The sequence below is a fragment of the Rhinolophus ferrumequinum genome, chromosome 18, assembly GCF_004115265.2.
Source record: "Rhinolophus ferrumequinum isolate MPI-CBG mRhiFer1 chromosome 18, mRhiFer1_v1.p, whole genome shotgun sequence".
In the NCBI taxonomy this organism is placed as follows: domain Eukaryota; kingdom Metazoa; phylum Chordata; class Mammalia; order Chiroptera; family Rhinolophidae; genus Rhinolophus; species Rhinolophus ferrumequinum.
This window is the reverse complement of record NC_046301.1, coordinates 48,425,107-48,445,976: the sequence shown is the minus strand read 5'-3', so window position 1 is coordinate 48,445,976 and position 20,870 is coordinate 48,425,107. Positions and strand designations below refer to the sequence as shown.

Genomic DNA, 20,870 nt, shown 5'->3' with positions numbered 1-20,870 from the left:
CTGAGGTTCAGCAATCTAAAGGGACTTGCTGAAGAACACCCACTCAGATGTGGCTGAGTTGGGATTTGAAACCATGTTTGTGTTGATGGATGTGTGTGTGCGTGGTGGGGGTTATTTAAGCACCGCTGGTGGTGGGAGCTGAGGAAGTGCAATGGGGATGCACCTGAGAGTGTGTATGTGCATAGCTGCTCTGTATAATTGCACAGGTTGTGCACTGCTCAAGGGCTCTGTGTCTAAGGGGTGTCATTCATACTGTAGCGATGATAGATTTATGTATTCGTGGTGACAAGTTTTTGGCAGGTGGCCAGAAAGTGCCTTATTTGAGCAAAATCATTAAGTATATTGTAATGATTTTCTGACAGATGGAAGTGAAGTCTGTTGAGGAAGGGTTATCTTTTTTATTTGTTTTTTAACTTATTTCTTTTTTTTAAGTTATAGTTGACATTCAGTAATGTTTTATATTAGTTTCAGGTACACTATGAAAGGGTATCTTTAACAAATTCACTCAAAGGTGACTTCTGGGTTAGCACGGGCTCCGTGTGTAGGTACTGAGTGTACGTGTGGGAGAGTAGAAAAGTGTGGGTTGGTGTGTTTGCTGAGAGGAGGAGGGGCTGAGGATGCTGAGGGTGCATGCTAGGACCTACTCAGCCTTTAACGTGGCATTTCCAAGACCTCTGGGAGAAGAACCTGGACCAGGGAAAGGAGAGTGAGGCACTTGCCATAGGCAAAAATTAAGGGGGCGCCAACATCCTCCATAACTAAGATAAGTAGTATTTTCCTGCAATATTTTAATAAATCAAAATGAGTGCCCCCAAAGCCTATGATGAACAAAATATCAAAATTTTAAATAAAGACAGGGTCCACCCCTGCGCTTGCATGGTTTGGCCTGGCCTGTCTCACCCCAGCCCTGGCCCTCTCTGGGAGAGAAACGGTCCCATGGTCAAGTGGACATGGACAACACCACGTCCACACGCTTGTCTTGGAGATTTGCGTTCTCCAGCACAGAAAGAGTTAAGAGGATGTGACTGTCTGTATACACAGAGCCTTTCTGTATACTAGGAACAGTGTCCCTTCTGGGCGGTTCTGGGGGACGCAGCCCTGCACACTCAGGGCTCGGCGAACAAAGTGAGGGCTGGATTTCTGTCCCTACAAACTCGACCACACATGGAGGTTGCTGTTCTGGTGACAGCCCCTTGGGCATCTAGCAGGGTCCCCACCTTGGGCAGCCAGGAGCAAATTGTCCCTTTCCAGACCTTTCTCAGCACTGGGCTCTCAGACCCTTTCCTCTCCTGCTCCCTGGGGCCCCTGAGCTCCTCCTGCGAGGCTCTCTGGTTAGGCCACTTACTGTGGCCAGCCTTCTCCCGTGGACACGGTGAAGAGGGTCAGCAGAGCCCACAGCACGTTGTCGTAATGGAATTCATACTTCTTCCACTCTCGGTCTCGTGCCTTCACCTCATTCTTCTCATAGAGGAGGTACTTGCCACTGCCACAGAAAATGGGGACCATTAGTAAGAGGAGGAAGGGGACTCTGGACACTTGTCTTTGGCCACTGGACATAGGAGGAGGAAGAGGGGCCCATCAGCCCACGCTGCCTCTCCCTCAGCCCGGGAAGCAGTGACACCCCCTATTTCTCCCTGGAGGATGTGTGCATCCACTTGGAGACAAACCCACAGAGGACGCCATGACCCTGCCACCAGTGGAAGAGCCGACTCAGTCTAGCACAACTTGAAACCTTCTAGACTTGAGGGGGCAGTTTCAGACTCGGAGGGTTAAGAACAGAGATAGAGACAGACACATTTCTGGGTACATCAGGCCACTGGGGGCAGCGGCTGCTCCTTTTCAGGGCAAGAAACAAGGCTGAGCTCCAGTCTCCTAGCCAAATGCTTGGGATCCTTCCAATTTGAGGGAACAGCCACCAAAATAACAATGGTGGCTGTTTGCCACACCAGGACCAAGAACATTGACTGAGCGCTTGGTTAAGTTAAAGGCTCAGCACTTTCCTGAGCTGAGTTCCGAGCTTTCCATTGTGAAGATGACCCAAAGATGGGGGGATTTCAGGCCCATAATCCCTTATCCACAATTCGAAAATCCAGAAAGTTCTGAAAACCAAACACTTTTTTCCTAACTCAGGGATGGGCAAATCATGGCCTATAGACCAAATCTGGACTGGTTTTTGTATGGCCCACAAACTGAGAATATTTTCTTTCCTTTAAAAAAAATTTTTTTTAAATGGTTTTTGAAAACAAATCATTCATTGACAAGTAAAAATTATACAAAATTCAAATTTTAGTTTCCAGAAATAAAGTTTTATCAGGATACAGCCATGCTCATTTGTTTACCTATTGTCTCTGGCTGCTTTTGAACTATGATGGCAGCACTGAGTAGTCAACACAGGTACTATATGACCCATACAGCCAATGATATTTACTATCTGGCCCTTGGCAAGGTTTGCCCATCTCTGATCTAATTTGTCTGGTAACAAAACTTGACCCAATTGGATGTGAGGCTTTTGATACTTGTTATTTATCCCATTTGCTGCAAATGTAATAGTTATATGTTTCCTGGCAGAAACATTGTGTTTGATGACACGGCGGCCTTGGACCCAGCTGAAGGTGTTATGTCCTATATGAAACATGCACTATACTACTTTTCTAAAATCTCAAACTATTCTGATTTTGAAACACATCTGCCTATAAAGGTTTCAAATCAGGGAACGTGGAAGTGTACTAATATCCCCCACTTGACAAAGCTGGTAACTGAAAAGTTAAGCAACTAGTTTACGGCTCATCCCAAAGTGGTGGGCAGCGACTGAAGTTACAAAACTGTTTTTCCTTCTACTCCAGATCCACGCTGGTTGCATCTGTGTCACTCCCCACGCTCAACACTGCGATGTCCAAGCCCCAGAGCCTGGCGCTTCCACCACGCCCCCCCACCTGGCCCAGTGGGGACGCCCAGGGGAGTGGAGACCCACCGACAGTCTTTTTCAAACTCCTTGGATTCATCGGTGCAGTGGAAGAACTTCCCCTTGAAGAGCTGCACGGCCACCACGGCGAAGATGAACATGAAGAGCATGTACACAATGAGTATGTTGAAAACGTTCTTGAGCGAGTTCACCACACAGTCAAACACGGCCTGGGGGGAGGGAGGGGGCGGAGAGAGGGCGTGAGGGGCCGGAGCCAGTACCGAAGTGTTGTCACTATCACACAATCCTGAGACGGACGTGCCGGCGCTGGACCTGATCCTGAGCTCTTATGCACCTAAAACATCCAATCTCACCCGCTGGGAAGTGGAACCACTTCTTTGAGCCTGTCCAAGTTCAGCGAAAGGGGAAAGGTCCTCAATAGAGGTCATCTCCTGTTAATTTTGTGTCCCTGCCTCACACAACGCGGTTTCCCATCATCTGTAGTTCTGGTCTCCTCCCTTCTGTCCACTGAGCAGTAGGGGGCGCTCTAGATTTGAAAGATGACTTCGCGTGCCGAGGAGATTCTGCCCTGGGTAGGAAGGAATCCTTCTGTCCACCACCAGAGAAGGGGGTCCTGGTCCGGAATGTCCCCTACCCGTTCTGCTTCTAGTGGATCCTAACCATAAGTGGGCATCAAGGATCATCGAACTGGCCGGAATTATGGGCTAGCTTTGCCAGCCTTCCCCAGGACGGCAGAGTGCACAGCTTTCATGGGGCTTTCGAAAGGGGCCTGTGACCCAGAAAATGGTGAAGAACTGTTGAACCTAATACTGCTGGAATTCGATGTATTTCAATGCAAGCAAGCTTTCACATTCAAAGGACAGCCACATCTCGACTCTTTACACATTCATCAACATATTGGTATTCATATCAATATTTCCAAAATCACACCCCTGGTGTCACCTTATGTCTTATAGAAGCCTAACCCTAAGCACCACTGAATCTCATGGTAACAAAGTTATTCCTGCTCCAATTTTCTTTAGATCCTTTTGAGTGAAGGCCAGAGTCTTCCTTAGTTGATACTATGTTAACACCCAACATTGATACTTTTCCTTTTAACCAAGAAAGAGCAGCATCCACGCTCAAAGCCTGTCAGGCAACTGTATTTGGCTAGATTTTAATCATCTTTTTTTTTTTTTTTTTTAAGAACAGATATTTAGTTTCACCTTCTGTTAACAGTGGGTGCTGGTTTTCCAACTTGAGAAACTGGATATAGCATTTCCTTTTAAAATATAGCCATTTAAGTAAAAAAAATATAAAGTGACTTGATTTCAAGAAACATTAAGAGATAACGCAGGTGGCCCTCAGGTGGAGTGTAAATTGAAAAGATGTACTTGAATGACTAGGTTTCATTTTGTTTCTTTCTTTCTTTTTTGGGGGGTGGGGGATAATAAGCTTTTGAGAAATGCTAGTTCATATCTTTGAACAGGAAATATTGGAGCCTAGAACCGGTAGATTAAAAGTTAAAGGTTATAAGGGAAGAAACCTAGTGTCCCGCTTTCCAGATTAGGGTTATGTCCAGTTTCACCCACATGATGACTTAATGTGAATTAGGAAAAGGGATTCCAATCTTGGAGGAGACATTTCATCTAACGGAAAATTGTCATCTATAGATTTTGTTAGATCCACTTTACTGCCATCTGCTGGAAAGTTGTAAAAATATATCCATACGCAATAGCTGCAATGTTATCAGCACCCCTTTCAATGTAGTATCCTTGAGCAGTGTGCAACCTGCTCAACTGTACATGGCAAGCCCAACTGGCCCCCCACATGCCCCAATCTCACCTTGAGCTTTGGCAACCGCTTGATGGTTTTAAGAGGTCGTAGCACCCGGAGGACGCGGAGGGATTTGATTGTGTTGATGTCCTTTCCTTTGCTATTGCCACTGTTGAGGGATGTTAGGGTGGGGACAAGGGAAGAGAGGGAGCAGAGGTCAGGCGGGGTGGTGGGTGGCCCACGGCTCCACATGACCCCACTCTCCCAGGCCTAGGTATCTGGGGTGAGCCTGGCACAGTCCTGCCCTTGATGGGGAAGAGTGGCCCAGTTCCCCGCTATGTTTGGGCTTGGGAGCCAGTGAGCAGATGGCTTTTGTGGTTCTGGTGTCAAGGCTTGTTGAGGTCCCTCCACCATCTCACTGGGCCTGAATAGCTAGCTGCCTGTGGTGGCCCTCAGACCCAGCACAGGGGAGCTTGGCTGCCCTCTGTGCTCTTTCCTTGGAGGTGTTCTTGGCGGGCTCCTAGAAAACAAGTTTTTTTTCACCCTTCCAGCAGGATTCAAGAAATGCTTAAGGCAGCCCTTAAACCAGGACCCCACCCCCCTATTCCCTGAGCCCCCAGGAGTGGAAAGAACCAGAACATTAGGTGCTGATGTTAAACCATTGCCTTCTCCTTCCAGAGGCTCTTTGCTCGTCTTTGTCAGACAGCTGCATAGAGGCTCAGTCCAGAGTCCACTGGGTGTGTTTTAGCAGTGCAGACCCTGGGGATGCCATGACACCCTCAGCCAACCATGATTCAGGTCCTCTAAGAGGAGGGCATTGGGTGTGGCCACCAAAGGCTTGTGATTGGTACTCACCACCCAGCCAGTTGCCCAAAGCAGAGTCATGTTCACTTGCTTGGGCCGCCCCCTCCCCACCCCCAGCGGGTTGCTCTCCTAAACATCCCCACCATCTGTCCCTGGCCGCCATCTTAGGTCCCCCATTTCCCATCTCCGAACTTCCCCACCACCTGTCTCTCCTTCCGTCTTTTCTGCACTCAGTGGTCAAAGTCAACCACTGGGGGACCACGTCCCTCTCCTGCTCAGAATCCTCTGACACACCGGAATTCTAGACGTACAAACTTCTCACACCTCATTCAAGGCTCTTTGAAATGTAGCTCAACTTACCCTAACCTTTGCATTCCCAGCTATTGCTACACACCCCAAACCCCAGCCACACTCTTGCCTCCGCGTTTGCACATACTGTTTGTGCCGCTAGTAAGACCCTCCCTGCACTTCTCCATTCACAGGACTATGCAGTCCTGAAAGTCAAGTTAAAAGCTCCTTCATCCAACAGCCTCCCCTGCCTGCCTCTGAGTTCTGCTGGACCCTAATGCTATTTCAGAATCATCTTTCTTTCTGTCTTTGCTTCTGACCTTAGACAGAAAACTCCTCAAAGGCTTAAACTGTGGTTTATTCCTTTATGTGTTCATTCCCCCTTTAATCTTGGTTCTTGTCCCAGCACCCAACGTATACCTGGCATGTGGTCACATGTGAATGGATCCAGATTAGAGTTCTTTGGGGGTCGGGAGTGTCTCCTAGCAATCATCTTTATATTATAATTACCTCCTGGATCATGGATAGAGCTTTCCCAGAGACTCCTCCCACCAGCCTGTCTGGATGTCCAGGTGCAAAAACATCATACTTCACACCACTTGCTCTTTTAGGGTTCCCTTCTCTCATTTTTTCAGGGAATAAAGCGGAGAACTGGCCGTTAGCCTGCCAGGCACAGCTATGCTTCGGACTCAGTAGCCTGAATGTGTGTTTTCCCTTTTAAACCAAAGTCATCATTATTATCTCAAGGCTGTGCCCCCAAAGTGTGAGACACACCTCAAGAGAGTCATTGAGATCATCTGCGGCAGAAGAGGGACACAATTAAATAATTGGATCACGTAGGGAGACAATTATTTCTTCTGCAAGTATCTTTCAGGCCTCCCACTTTGGTCAGAAAGAAAGTCTCGGTTTGTGCTACTAGGTCCCTAACACTCATTCCTCTTAACAGAGAATCCAGCTTGAATGCAACAACGAGCAGTGCAACTGTTTCATTCCCCTTTGCAGTTGTGGTTCTGTCTGAGGTTAACAATTCTGGTTGTAAGCGGAAGATACAATTTCTTAGCAAAATTAAAATGAATTTAGACTATGTGCTGGAGGGGAAAGTGTCAAGCAAATAGACATCCAGGATGCATGTGAGACTGGCTAAGATCTCGATGTGCCGAACAGCTGACATTTGGGAACATGCTTCCCGGGGACATTCACTCATCTGAAAATGACTCCATGGCCGATGTGGGGTCTCCCTTCCAGGAGCCACTCTGTCCCCTGGAGACGCTGAGAAACAGTCCTGTTTACTGAGGCACTGAGGAGAGTGCTACTGGCAGTTTGGCCCCTGAGCATGCAGGAGCAACTTGACCCATGTGCTCTCAGAAAACAAGCAGATTTTTGGAACCACTTTGCCGAGAGCGGAGACACTGCCGGGAGGGGCGTGGTTACTTTCTCCTCTCAGAGCCCAAGTGTCAAGTGTTTGGACTGCTCACCCTTCATCCATCTGGGAGGTGGACACTTCCATTCCTCTGGTACCTAGTTACCATCCAGGTCAACCACCATATTCAAATCAGACCCTGGGGAGGCCCCCCACCCACTTTCTGTTCTCCACCAAGAAGTGGGCTAGCGGTCGTCATAGTGGGAGGCAGTGGCCAAGACCCTTCAGGGTCCCTCCTCCCTTGGGAGCAGGCTGAAGGGGGCTCTGGTCACTGCAAGCGACAGGACGGCAGCAAGGACACAAGGTCACGGAAACAGGCCCAGAACCAACGCTGCTGCACCAGGGCACGGAGAACGAGAGACAGACAAGCGAGCGAGCGAGAGAGAGACAGAGAGAGAGAAAGAGAGAGAGAGAGAGAGAGAGAGAGAGAGAGAGAGAGAGAGAGACTTTACCGTGTGCTGCTCCTGGTGAGGTGGCGTCGGAGGGAGAGACAGATCGTAAGCGGCCTCAGAAGAAAGAACACAGAACACGCACATACACACACGCACACTTGAGCACCCCCCTGCCTTGCCCAGGCACCAGGAGGGGCAGCCTCAAGCTTGTGGCTCTGGCTTATGTCCATCCTTCCCTCTGGAAGCCCCCCGCTCAGTCCCCTGCCCTTGGTAGGCCCCTGGCACTGCCCGACAGCACCAAGAAAGCCAAATTTCCAAGTAGCAGGATAGCCAGAAGGTTATCAATGACCAAAGGCGAAATTGCGACTGAAAGTCACTGCCAAGAGCTGGAGAAACCCCTTTTCTCCAGGGGTTCTGGTGCTGGAAGGTTTTAGGAATGCTTTGAACGTTGTGAGCTTTGGAGCTGGGGACCTGGGTTTGAATCCCAGCTCTGCCCCTAATTCTCATCCTCATCTGTAAAAAAGGCCTTTGGGACTCGGATGTTCAATGAACAGTAGCGACAGCCTTGGCTTGATGCCCTAAGTTAGGAAGGAGGGGTCAGCAAAGAGTTCCCACCGGGGATAAAATTAAGGGGCAACTCTCAAGAGTCCTCTGAGAAAATGTGGGCCTGGAGAAATCTCTCGGCATCATGACAACCCTCCAAGCATGAATGGAGATCAAGGTGAGAAAAATTTGACTGCCGGGAGAATGGTGGGAGCGCCACCGCCACGTAGGTCCCCGACAGAATTTTCCACCCATCACTCCTTTTGAAGTTGGTGCTATTTTCAAAAATACAGAATGGTTTAAATGTCTACAATTGCTCCCATTGGGTTTCCCCTCCCTACTACCTTTTTTACTTTAGTTTAGTGGTTCTCAAAGCTCTACGTATCTAGGAATCACAGCATACACAGAATTATGTAGATTTCCCTTTATAGACTATTAAGAGATTGCTGAACAATTTTTGCCTAACCTGCTGACTTTAGGCGTAATATGTGACTCTTCTGAATGTCTGTGTGTCTATCTATGGGAAGATGACACCATTATGCCCATTTTCCAGATGAGGAAGCTGAGGCTCAGAGAGGGACAATGACGTGCCCCAGGTCATGTAGGCAGGAAGCAGCAGACTGAGATTTAAACCCAGGTATGTGAATCTTGCACTCGAATCTTCTTTTCATTACATGCAAGAAAAAGAATGCCTTCAGCGGGGCGGGGGCTGTTTTGAGGATGGGGATAAAAGAAGTGATAGCCTGAGGGCTCCTTCTTTGGCTTCCTGGCAATTCAGCTCCTGAGCGTGCAGGAGCGGCTTGATCAAGGCGCTTGGCCACCTGTGCTGGCCTGCCTTGAGCGAGGAGAGGCAGTGCCAGATGGACTCTTGGCAGTGAGGGCAGCGTCACGATCCGCTAGCTGTTGAGACATGTCAGTTGGCTGCCCCGACGCATGGGCGCAGAGCGTGAGATCACGTGTGATGGCTCATGAGATGGCATGTTAATGGCGGTCATGTGGACATGGCACTCGGTCAGTGGATGGAGCAGGACACACACACACACAGACATTTGGGAGAGATGCAGGAGGGGTGGAAGCTGTCGGGAGAGCTTCGACACATCCCTTGGAGGACCACAGGGATCGTTTTCTCATATCTGAGACAGGGCCACAATCACACCCCTGTAGCAGAATCCTTGCCTCCGGCCCAAAAGGCTGGAACAGCAAGATTCCTTTCAACAAGTCAGGGAAGAGCCTCATGCCCTCTTCCCCTGGATTTCCAGGCCTTGCTGGGGACTCCGGGAACCCAGGCTGGCTGGGCTGCCAAGTCGCATTGTGCCAACTCCTGAAAACCTTCAGGATCGGGCCTGGGCGATGGGCAGCAACCCTGAGTCTGACAGCAGAACTTGACTCAGTGATCTTGCTAGACCCGTTTCCCTCTGCCTCAGTTTGGGCATCTACAAAATGGGAACACTAGGAGCTTCCACATGGGGTTGCTGGGAGGATCACATAGATGGAGGCTGTTAGCATCACTATTACCACGTCGAGTTTCTTGATTTTATGGGGGAACTGAGGCACAGAGAAGCTAAGGGACTCACATGTCTATAGAGAAACCAGACAGAATCGCAGGAACCTTTTTCTAAAACAATAAGGTTAATCTAATACTCGTGGTTCTCAGCCCTGTCTATGAGAAGCTGGGCACACGGAACAGATTAAGCAAGTTAAAAGACCAAAAAGGAAAGAAAGGAAGGAACCCAGGTACTCAGGCTGACATCCTTAGAGCGTACTCTTCTCCTGCCAAAGTGACATCCGTGTGGTAACAAGGAAAGACAGTAAGTGAAGTCCTAGTAGGGTGAGAGAACTTCTCGGGCAGAGGAGGCCACAACCCTGCAGCCAGGGGGAGGATTCTGAAGCTTTTATGGGGTAAACAGTTGCAAGTTGAGGGGTCCTTCTCTAGCTTTCTGGCAGCTTGGCCCCATGGGCACGCAGGAGTGGCTTGATCAAGGCACTCAGCCAGTTGTGCCAGGCCTGCAGCCCTGACCTGGAGGAGTAGTGGCAGCACCAGATGGATTCTTGGCAGTGAGGTGGGAAGGGTGTGTCAGGGGTGGGGTCTCTGGGTCTACCTCTCCCATCCCTATGCCCAACGTACAAAGGCGCTTCCATGATTGTCAGCTTTTCCAAAACCCCATGAGAAGCCCTGGCACTTGTCAGGATTCCACTGGCAAAATCTCATACCTCACAGTTCTTGTGAGATCTACGAGCACACTGAGGCTCACGGGTTGGCCTTAAATCTTTGTCTGGATCCTTTCCTTGCATGGGAATGAAAAAAAAAAATAGAAATAGGGATTTTCAAGGTCACGGGCTGGCTGGCTTTATGCCTGGAGCAACTTCAGGAAACCAGTTTAAAAGGTTGACTCTACAAGTATGTTGCCAAATTTCTGTGAGGGGTAGGCTCCTTTTGAATGCCTTTGTATAACTTTATATTTAAAAAGGAAACTCAAAATTAAAATAAATAAAAAATCTGCTTCCTGTGGCAGATTCTTTTGCAACACAAAGAATCATTCTGCTGATTGATTTTTGGTGGAAAAATTATTTTGCTTTTGCAGATTAGGTTTGCTTCAAGTAGAGCTTGATGATGGGTCCAGGGAGCCCAGAAACAGCATATTGCAAACTACAGCCCATCATGGCAAAAACCATATGGTTGAAAGACTTGTTCTCACGTCTTTAGAAGGCCATCCCTTCCCCAAATTGTGAGGTCAAATTGGGGGATGGAGGTGGGCTGAGGCAGCAGTGGGGGCCCCACCCCAGAGCTGAAGCATGTCAGCTTCAACAGAGGTCTGGGAGGAAGTACCAAGGGTGAGCTGATCAGACCACTTCAACGGTGCCACATCCAGTGGTGGCCACAGAGGGCAAAACCCACCACCCAGGGCACAGCTGGCAATGCAGGGTTGTGTGTGGACAAATGGATGTGATTGACAGGGTCCCCCACCACCTATAACCAACTTGGGAGCTGCTGCGCAGATGTCATCCTGGAGGGGTTGAGGAAGTATGGGAGGGGTGCCTGTCTGAGCTGGTCCCCCCTTGTCATGGAGACCACCCCTGCTCAGAACAAGGAGGGGTCGGGGTCTCCTGATGCCAGAGCGTGTAGCAAAGTGTCTGCCTTCTGCAGGTCACACTCATGTTAGGCAGATGGTCAGGCTCACATCACCAAAAGATATGGGCCAGCATGGGGGAGAGGGAGGGAGGGAAGGCGGATGGGAGGGACGGAGGGAGAGAAGAAAGAGCAGGAGAGGAAGCCACAGAGGGAATGGCAGAAAAAAGGGGAAAGAGAGAGGAGGAGGAAGAGAGAAACAGAAGCAAGGGAGGAAATGGGATGTGAGATTCACTCCAGGCTGAGGACAGTAAAATGCTTTGGCTCTTCAGAATTTAAACGTTCTCAGGGCTTTGCAAGGTGCCTACGTGACACCTTGTAGGAGCCGCTCAAATAGCTGATGGCGGGAGGGAGGAGTGTATTTCATTACATTCTCACATATACTGGGCATTATCTTTAAAAATCTTTTTTTTTGAAGAAACTGGTGTTAACTTGATGGCAAATAACTTGTATCTGGTTTGTATTTCACATTTCTCCAAATTCCAATGAGGTTGGATATCCCCCCGCCCCATTTTTATTAGTTGCCAGCATTCTGTGATGTCTCTGTTTAAATCCTTTGCCCATTTATCTATTGAGGGTCAGTGTTTCTTATTGATTTGTAATTGCTTTTTATATATGAAGGCCATTGGGTCTTTATTTGTGGCAATCCCCCCCATTTGCTGTGCATTTTACTTTATTATCATCGTTGTACCTACAGAACATCTTAATGATAATGTAGCCAAACTTTTAGATTTTTAAAAAATAATCTCTTCCATTGCTTTAATACTCAAATAAGTACTCAACTACGTAAAAAAGAGGGAGGGAGACAAACAGGGAGGGCAACAGGGAGAGAGGAAGAAAGAGAAAGAAAAAGAGAGACAGAGCAGATAAGAAAGAGGAGGAGAAGGGAGCAGGTAAAGAAAAAAGGGGGTGGGGAATCTGGCCAGAGTCAGAAATATAACCAACCCCCGACCCCTCATGCATGTCTCTATGAATCAGCTCACAGTCGTCCAGACTGGAGATTTCTTGCTCTTGGAATACAACTTGATCTGATTGAGTTCCCAGGGAAGAATCTGAGACTTTAGTCTTTAGATTGGAAATAAGCCATCACTCTGACCCTCACGACAAAACCGATCCCTCATTGTTTGTTCAGGGGACCATTCAGGTCCCCCCTGCAGATCTGCTGAGAAGGGACCCAGGCGCACAGAGCAAGCCCCTATTTCTCACTATGGGGGTGAGGTGGTCAGAATCCCTCTGAGACTCTCCTTTCTGGGAATGAGCCAGTGGGATGGGTACAGACAGGATCCTCAAGGAGATTTGTTTCTAGATTAAGGGCTGATTAGGTCTTTTCAGCTTGATCCAAATGCCTACAACGTGAGCAAGGCTCTGTTACGTTTGCTACCAGGGCCCTAAGAGCTAATGGCTGCTCAGCCCTTGGGTGCCATCTCCGAGTGGCCTGATGATACATGGCCTTTCAGCTAGGCCGTGTGTCCTAGGATTACAGGAGAAGCGAAAGACATACAAGGGGAGTCACCAATTCTACAACTACGGGGTCTTTAGGCACAGGATGCGGGTCTGAATTCTCATGCACATTCATTTCCTGATTGTCTTTTTAGGGACTCCCCAAAGAGACAGTGGCTTGGGTGGAGTTTATAGAGCAGAAGGAAGATGAGATGTCCTGGCGGGACTAGTCTACAGAAAGCAGTGGAGCGAGGGGTTGTGACGTGGCTGTGTGGGGAGGCAGAAGGGGGGTCCTTTTCCTTCTCCCTCCATGGTGGCTGTCATGCAAAAGCCAATCGAAGCTCTTCCTCGTGGCATGCGATGCCCCCCACTGCCCCAGAGCTCACGCTCCCCACCTTTACACCCTGAGAACACATCCCCTAATCCAGTGGGCAGCCCCAGGCTGGGGAAGGGGACTGAAGAGGCAAGTGAAGGCCTCGAGAAGAGACTTACGTGAAGGCAAAGGCCACCAGGGCCCCACTGACCACTATGAAGTCGAGAATGTTCCAGAGGTCTCGGAAGTAGGCACCCTGGTGCAGGACGAGCCCCAGGTCAATCATCTATGGGGCAGAAGAGACGGTGCTCAGACCCCTCATGCCTTGGGGAGCGCCCCCCCCTTCTAGCCTCTAGGGGAAAGGCAACAGGAGGCGGCCTGGTCGCTAACGGGACCCCCTCATCCTGCAGGGATGGGACAGTGGCCAGAGGACCCGAGGGGAGGAGTGAGGAGCCCCCATACAATGAGAGGTGGCCCCTCACTACTTCATGACTTGCTGGTTCTTAGGCCCAAACCTTGGGGTTCCCCTGGACTCCTCTTCGTCCTATACCTCACATTGGATCCACTAGTGATCCTTCTTGGTTCTGCCTTCCAAACATTCCAAGAATCTGCCCACTTCTTGCCAACGTCTTGGCCACCACCCTGGTGTCACCCCCACCATCACCTGCCTGGACCATCGCAATCACCTCCCTCCTCTGCTCTGAACCCTCCATGGCTCCTACGTCACCTGGAGTAAAAGCCAACGTCCTCCCTGTGGCAGCCAAACCCCGGCATGACCTGCCCCCCTCCCTCACCATCACTTCCTTGCTCTCATCTCCCTGCCCTGCTTTTCCCCACTATCCTTGCTCAGTTCTTCCAATCACACTGGCTCTCTCACTGCTCTTCAAACCAAACACACCAAGCGCTTTTAATCCCTGGGGCAAGCCTCCTGCCTCAGGGTGCCATTCTCGAGAGTGCAGAATCCCATGGAGCCCTGGCATTCACCTTGATCACCATCTCAAAGGTAAAGACGCCTGTAAAAACGTAGTCAAAATATCGCAGCACCTGCAGGGGATAAAAGCAAGGGGGCAGTGGGTCACTGGCTTGCTCCAGGAGAGCCCCTGTGAACCTAGCGATGGCCCACTGGGGTGTGCGGCTACTACCGGCAAAATCCCCGAGGAGGGAACACCGCTGCCATGTATGGAAGGGCAGGGCGTGTACTGCGCGAGGGCCCCTCCCACCCTTAGTATGTAGATTTGTATGTTGTGAATGAAACTGTCCAGCAGATGGCAGCAAAGTCCTAACAAAATCACTATTAGGCCGGTTTGCTTACCAACGGGGTGGGAGCCTTTTTTATTTGCCAAGGCTGGGTGGTTTCTGCCTGGACGAACAATGTCCTGCAGCTGGCTCCTCTCCAGGACAGACCATAACACGTCTGTGATGTGACACTGGTGTGAAGATGTGATTGTGCTGGCACACTGCTCAGTACGTGGTAATAGCAGGGGGCAACTCCATCAGATTTGCGTTCAAGGCCTGACAATTACGGAGCACTGCCACCAGAGGGCGACTACGAGCACCTGAGTCAGGTCAGGGCCCTTTTCCGCTCAGAACCCACTGTGGCTCCCACCTCACTTCAGGCGGAAACCAAAGTTGATTGTCTCCTCCTTTGTGGCTTGGTTCAAGTATCACTTCCTCAGTGAAGCCTTCCCTGACCACCTGTTTAAAATGCCACTTCCTGGCACTTGCGATCTTCCTTACCTAGTCTCCTCCCTGCCCCCCCTCCCGTTTCCTGACAAACCTCTTGTTATAGTTATTAACAATCTCAAATGTCACCCAAATGTCAGCCCCTAGAGGACAGGGATGTTTGCCTGTCCCTGTGGCATCTCCAGTTAATAACACAGGGCCAGACACACAGTAGGTGCTCAGGAAGGGCTTGCTGAATGAATAGCTGAAGCTGTACTGGGTCCTGCAGGAGTTGGCCTCTGTGATTTCTTGTGGTCACAAATCGCATTCCCGTTATGTGTGGTATCGGAAAGGCCATCAGGGACCAGTGTGGCCAGAGACTGACTTCCTGGAGTGGGGTGGCAGAAGCAAGGGGCTGGAAGGATCTGGATAGGCAGAGGAGATGGTGGAGAGACAGTACTTCACGTGTATTGAGCAGAGGGCACAGTGTGGCCAAAGGCCTGGCATTCTGTAAGCTCTAGGAAGGCAGGGACCATCTCATACCCTGTCAATCCTTGATGTTTAGCTCTGTGCCTGGCACATAGTAGTTGCTCATTAAATAACTACTAAATAAAGCAATGAATGGAAGGGAGGAAAGAAGGAAGAAAAGGAGTGGGGGAAGGGCAGGCCAGGTGGTCAGGTGAATCAAATTCTGGAGAGCTGAAGTTGAGCAAGAGGAAATAAAAAGTCCAATAAATCAGATTAAATCAAATCTAATATTTAGATCCTTTTGACTTGTACACATGGCAATTTTCTGTGGCTCAGTCTAATCCAAAAAGGTTCTCGGTCTCATTTATCCCAGGGAAATGCAAATCAAAGTCCCCGTGACATTCCACTCCACACCCACCAGGTCAGCCAAATGCAAGAGCCGCCAGCACCAAGGGTTGACAGGACTGTGGATCAGGGGGAGCCCCAGACACTGCCAGCGTGGCTGTCACTGCATCATCCAGTAAACATCTGGCTGCATCTAGTGAGTCCAACCTCAACCTATGCAAATTCTAAGATAAGGAAACTCCATTTCTGGTTTTACACCCTGGAAACAGTCATGCCCAGGTGCCTCCGAGCCATGTTGGGGGTGGGAGCGTGTGGTGACGGTGTTTTAAAGTGGAGACACTCCAAATGCCTGTCAACAGGGAGATGGATAAACGAATCATGCCACACGGTGGAATATTAAACAGCCACGAAAAAGCCTGGCGGCCACTACCCACAACCATATGTGCTCATCTCATAGTGGACACAATGCCGGGTGTCAGAAAGGAGGCATAGAATGAGTCCATCTGTTTACTGTTAGAAACGGGCAAATATCAATTCTTGTGTTGAAGGATGCATGTGCAGGTGGGGGATACCAGAGAAGGTAAGACATGCTCCTTCCAGAAGCAGGGTTGTGGGTACCTCGAGGGTAGGGTTTTTCAAGGTCAGCACTGTTGACGTCGGGATATTTGCTATGGGGGGGGCTGTCCTGGGCACAGGAGGGCAATGAGCAGTGATCCAGGCCACCACCTTCTACCTGCCCGGAGCACCCCCCACCCACCTCAAGTCATGACTATCAAACGTGTCTCCAAATGTTGTCCCTGATTTTGAACCTCCCTCCAGAGGGAAGAAGAGGGGGGATCGAGGAAGCCCCAGTGGTTAGGGGCAGTTCTGTTCCACTTCCTGCTCCAGGTGGTAGTTACATGGGTGTGTATATTTTAAAATCCTTGATAAATGGACCATATGTGTCCTAGGCACTTTTCTGAGGCCTGTTCTCATTCAGCTAGAAGGAAGAACTCAGGGGAGGATACCTGGACATTATCTGGCAATACAGGGACAAGGTGTTCTTGACGAGGGGAGGAGGGCTTTGAGGTGAGAAGTTTCAACTGCGAGATGGAGCAGAGAGCTGATGCTTTGTAGAACGCCCCATGGGGGATGGTTGGAGCTCTCCCTAGATTCCTACAGCCTTGGGAGCTGCAGGGCACCCCCTGAGCTTTCCAAGCTTATCCCCTCCTTGCTGGACACAGGGCCTTCTCTGGTCTCCTAGAGTAGGCAGGGGCTTTGCTGAGTCCTCTTGAAAGGTGCCCTCCCAGGGCCTGGGTCGCTGAGGTCCCTGGGGGAACTGGGCAGCAGGAGATAACTGAGTGCAGCCTGCGCCCGGCCCTGGAGCTAGTTTCCTCCAGCAGCCCTGTTCTAATTATTTCCTGCTATTTTCCTCCCCTGCACCATGCCCCTGTAGTCAGGTCCCCAGGGGGCCTGCCAGGCCTGCTAAGGAAGGGCAAGTGCAAGGTAAGCTGCCGACAGGCAGCCTTGATTTATGGGGCACTCCAGCCTTGCCAGACTCCTAACCTACTTAGCAAGGGTGGCAAGGCTTCATCCCCAGTGGAAAATGTACTTTTGGGGCTGGGCAGGAGAGAGGGACAGGAGCTAGGAAAGGAGGTACCACTGCCAGTCCAGCCTCCGCCATGCTCCCACCTGGCAGTGCCTCAGTTTCTCCTCTCGGCCACTGGCAGGCACTCATTCCTACTTGACAGGCTTCAAGTGGGGGGGCAGGCACACAGCAGGTGCTTAATAAACAGAGATGGTTGAGGGAAGCAGCAGGAGCTCTAGGGGAGGCCAAATTGGAATTCTGCTGCGTGACCCTGGACCAGTCACTTAACCTTCCTGAGCCTCAGTTTCCCCATGTGTCCAATGGGGATACCTGGGAGGGCTTGCATCCCAAATGCCCCAGGATGGTACCTGGAGCACAGCAAATGCTCAATTAACAGGGGCCATTTGCAGACCCTGGACCCGCAAAGGGAGAGCCTTTTAGCTCTCCAAAAAAGCTAAAAATTTAAGCTGTGTTTCTAAGTCAAAATAATCCTTTCTTTCAAAGCTTCATGTCAAAATGGAAGAGTCTGTTTGGTGAGAAGTGGTTGCCTAGGGGATCGCCTATGGAGCATCCCCCTGCCTGAGTATCTCCCACATTCCACACAGAGAAAATGCTACTCAACATCCCGTCAGCCTCACTCCCCGACCAGGGACTCCAGCAATGTTCAGCCCCAGCCACTCTGGGCCACTGCTTCCCTGCCAGGCACACAGAGCCACCGCTTCCTTAAGGAACATCCTGCTCTCCAGAGCATCCCTGAAGAATCGGAGCTTCCCCTCCTGACCAGCATCCCTTCCACCCTAGTTATGAGCTTTTGGATGGAGGGGAAAGTGGCCTGAGACAGAGGAGCTGGGCTGGGAAGGGGACACTGGGTAGGACTCACGTTGTTCCGTGGTGCGTTGGGCTGCACGGGGTCCTCGGCTGCCAGGGCAATGCTGCTCATGGCAATGACCATGAGGATGCACATCTCAAAGTAGCGCAGGTTCAGGATGTAATGGCACAGGCGGCGAAGGCTGTTGGCAACAGGCGGGTGTGCAGAGGTCCACTCAGACCATGGGCTCACAAGCCCTTTCCTTCTACTGTCTCTTTATAGCACCTACCACTACCTTAGATCTCTCACTCCCAAAGGCCCACACCCAACAAACTATCAAGCTCCTACATCTGGGGGTTCTCTCAGGGTTCTGGGATCCCAAGAAAGGAGAGGGGCCCTCAGTTAGGGAGGATATTCACAGGCCCTGTTTATAAGTTCTTATCACTCCCAAACAACCCTCTTGGAACATCTGATTCCCAGGTGGATTGAAGAAATGCTGTTCTTGATTCTGTAGGTGATGAAAAGGATTTTCATGCACAAAATGTCCTATGGTCAGAGAAAACTGGGAAACTCTGGGTTAAGTAAATTTATTTTTTTTTGAAAATTAGTTGAGTGACATTACCCAAGTTACTTAACCCCTCTGTGCCTCTGTGCTCTCATCTGTGAAATGGCCATAATAATAGGGCCTAACTCACAAGAATGTGGGGATCAAAGAGTTAATATGCCTGGTACATGGTAGAGGCTCCAAAAAGTTAGTTACTTAAATTATGAATTGTAGGCCTTATCAGAGCCTTTGATATGCTAATGAACAATACTTACGTACATAACCTTTTAAGTGGAGCTAATAATAATGATAAATATGTCATAAGGGTATCTGAATGGCAGCAGGAATGAGTGGTTAAGAACAGGGATGCTGGATTAGTCTGTCTCTGGGCTCCCCCACTTGCTTGCTGTATGACTTTGGGCAGGTGACTTCACATCTTTGGGCCTCAGTTTCTTCATTTGTCAAATGGGGATAAGCATAGTACCAATCGCATAAGATTATTATGAGAATAAAAAAAAAATTGTAAAGCATTCAGAACCACGCTTACACAGAGTAAGGGCCACGTAAGCATCTCTCCAATAAAACAGATAATGTCAACTAAATAAAAAAGTCCCTGAGAGGCAGCTTATGAAAAGCAGTTACCCCCCAGCTTATTTGACATGATTCTTCTTTGTCAAGAAGCATTTTGAGGGAGCAGAATTTCAAGGAATACCCTTTGGAAATGTGTCAAATAACATTGAACCACCACGACATACATGTGATACATTTTTCTCCTAAATAATCTATCCTCCTCGAGGATGCCCAAGACAGAGGGCCGTGGAAATCAGAGACTATCTGCCCAGAATCCAGACCCTTGTGGAGCAGAGGTTAGGAGCAAAGAAAGCTTAGGGACCAGGGTTGCCATGCCTGTATGGTTGTACAGGTCGTGCACTTCACAAGGCAGCCATTTCTCAGGGGTGCCTCTCACATCATAGACAGTGTGGATTAGGATATTTATGACAATGATTTTTCTAACTGATGGCAGGAGGGGGTGCAACAAAATCAGTACTTTACAACAAATTTTTACCTCATATGACTTAAGAAAAGGGCTTCAATTTTAAATTTGCTCAAAGGTTCCCTACGGACTAAGGTTGGTCTTGGAGGCCACTCTTCCCCATTACCCGCTCTTTGGCCTGACTTTCACTGCCCCAGCTATGGGTCATACTCACGGGTTGGTCGTGGAGAGGATAAACATGGAACTGTAGGGGGGCATGGGCTTGGGGCCGTCTTCCCCAGGGTCGTCTTCCTCCTCCTCCTTCTTCTCTTCTTCCTTTTTTGGCAGTGGGTCTGGGTTGGCGTTTTTGTTCACTGTTGGGACAAGAACCAACACAGGGCTCCTGCCACAATTTCCCACAAGCCTCTGGGCTCCTGTCTACGCCCTGGAGCAGGCAGTAAGCAGCTGACACTAATAAAGTGTATACTACTGTGTTTCCCCGAAAATAAGACCTAGCCGGACCATCAGCTCTAACGTGTCTTTTGGAGCAAACATTAAAATAATACCCGATCTTATTTTACTATAATATAAGACTGGGTCTTATATAATGTAATGTAATGTAATGTAATGTAATGTAATGTAACGTAATAATATAATATAATATAATATAATATAATATAATATAATATAATATAATATAACATAATATAATATACCGGGTCTTACATTAATTTTTGCTCCAAAAGACGCATTAGAGCTGATTGTCTGGCTAGATTGTATTTTTAGGGAAACAGGGTATGTGCCAGGTACCATATTATGCAGTTTAATCCTCACATGATCTGTGAGGTTGGTACTTTATGATCCCCATTTTACATATGAAAAAAACTGAAGCACAGAGAGGTAAAGTAACTTGCCTAAGGTCACACAGCTGGGATGTGGCAGAGCTGGGATTTGAACCCAGGCCGCCTGGCCCCAGAGTGCCTGCTCTCAACCACTCTACAGCCTTGAGTCTGGGGGGACCTTCACAGGATATTAACACAGACTTTCTCCCATCTCATGATGATCTTCATACTGTCACTTGGAGGCAGGCAGGGTGAGTCCCAATAGCCCCACTTTATAGATGGGGATACTGAGCTCACCTACCATCAAACTCAGGATTTCCCCCATTAACACCCCTCTCCTGACCAGGGTGAGGAGCCATCACCCTCCTGAGTACTGATTCTGCAGCCTCGGCTGGCTAGGAGTCCATGGGTAGGCTGAGACTCTGAGCCTCAGTTTTTCCATCTGTAAAATGGGCACAATGACAAGGTCCATCTCATAGGACTATGGTGAGCATTTACGGAACAATCTCATGGAAATCTCTTGCATAGAACTGACACTAGAGGAACTGGGCTACTGTTATCATCTTAGGAAATAACAAGTTCACTAGGTCATTTCTAAATTCCTAGTTTTTCTCTGATCCTAATCTTAAATGGTGGGGGGTGGAGTTGAGGGGTTG

The 20,870-nt window shown here is 49.3% G+C and overlaps 1 protein-coding gene across 13 annotated transcripts in view; it reads right to left on the bottom strand.

Annotated features, from left to right (window-relative positions):
* Positions 1-20,870, bottom strand: part of CACNA1A (calcium voltage-gated channel subunit alpha1 A) — a 285,808-nt gene that overhangs the window by 40,124 nt on the left and 224,814 nt on the right. For 9 of the 13 annotated variants that reach the window (XM_033133775.1, XM_033133773.1, XM_033133764.1 and 6 more), the window contains 8 exons: positions 19,608-19,746; positions 17,928-18,057; positions 13,990-14,049; positions 13,185-13,291; positions 7,643-7,654; positions 4,748-4,847; positions 2,972-3,132; positions 1,346-1,483 (listed from right to left, as the gene is read on the bottom strand). In XM_033133775.1, the coding sequence (XP_032989666.1) occupies positions 1,346-1,483; positions 2,972-3,132; positions 4,748-4,847; positions 7,643-7,654; positions 13,185-13,291; positions 13,990-14,049; positions 17,928-18,057; positions 19,608-19,746 (847 nt within the window). The remainder of the gene's footprint in view (positions 1-1,345; positions 1,484-2,971; positions 3,133-4,747; positions 4,848-7,642; positions 7,655-13,184; positions 13,292-13,989; positions 14,050-17,927; positions 18,058-19,607; positions 19,747-20,870) is intronic. The other 4 variants (XM_033133769.1, XM_033133770.1, XM_033133771.1 and 1 more) reach the window with 1 other exon arrangement.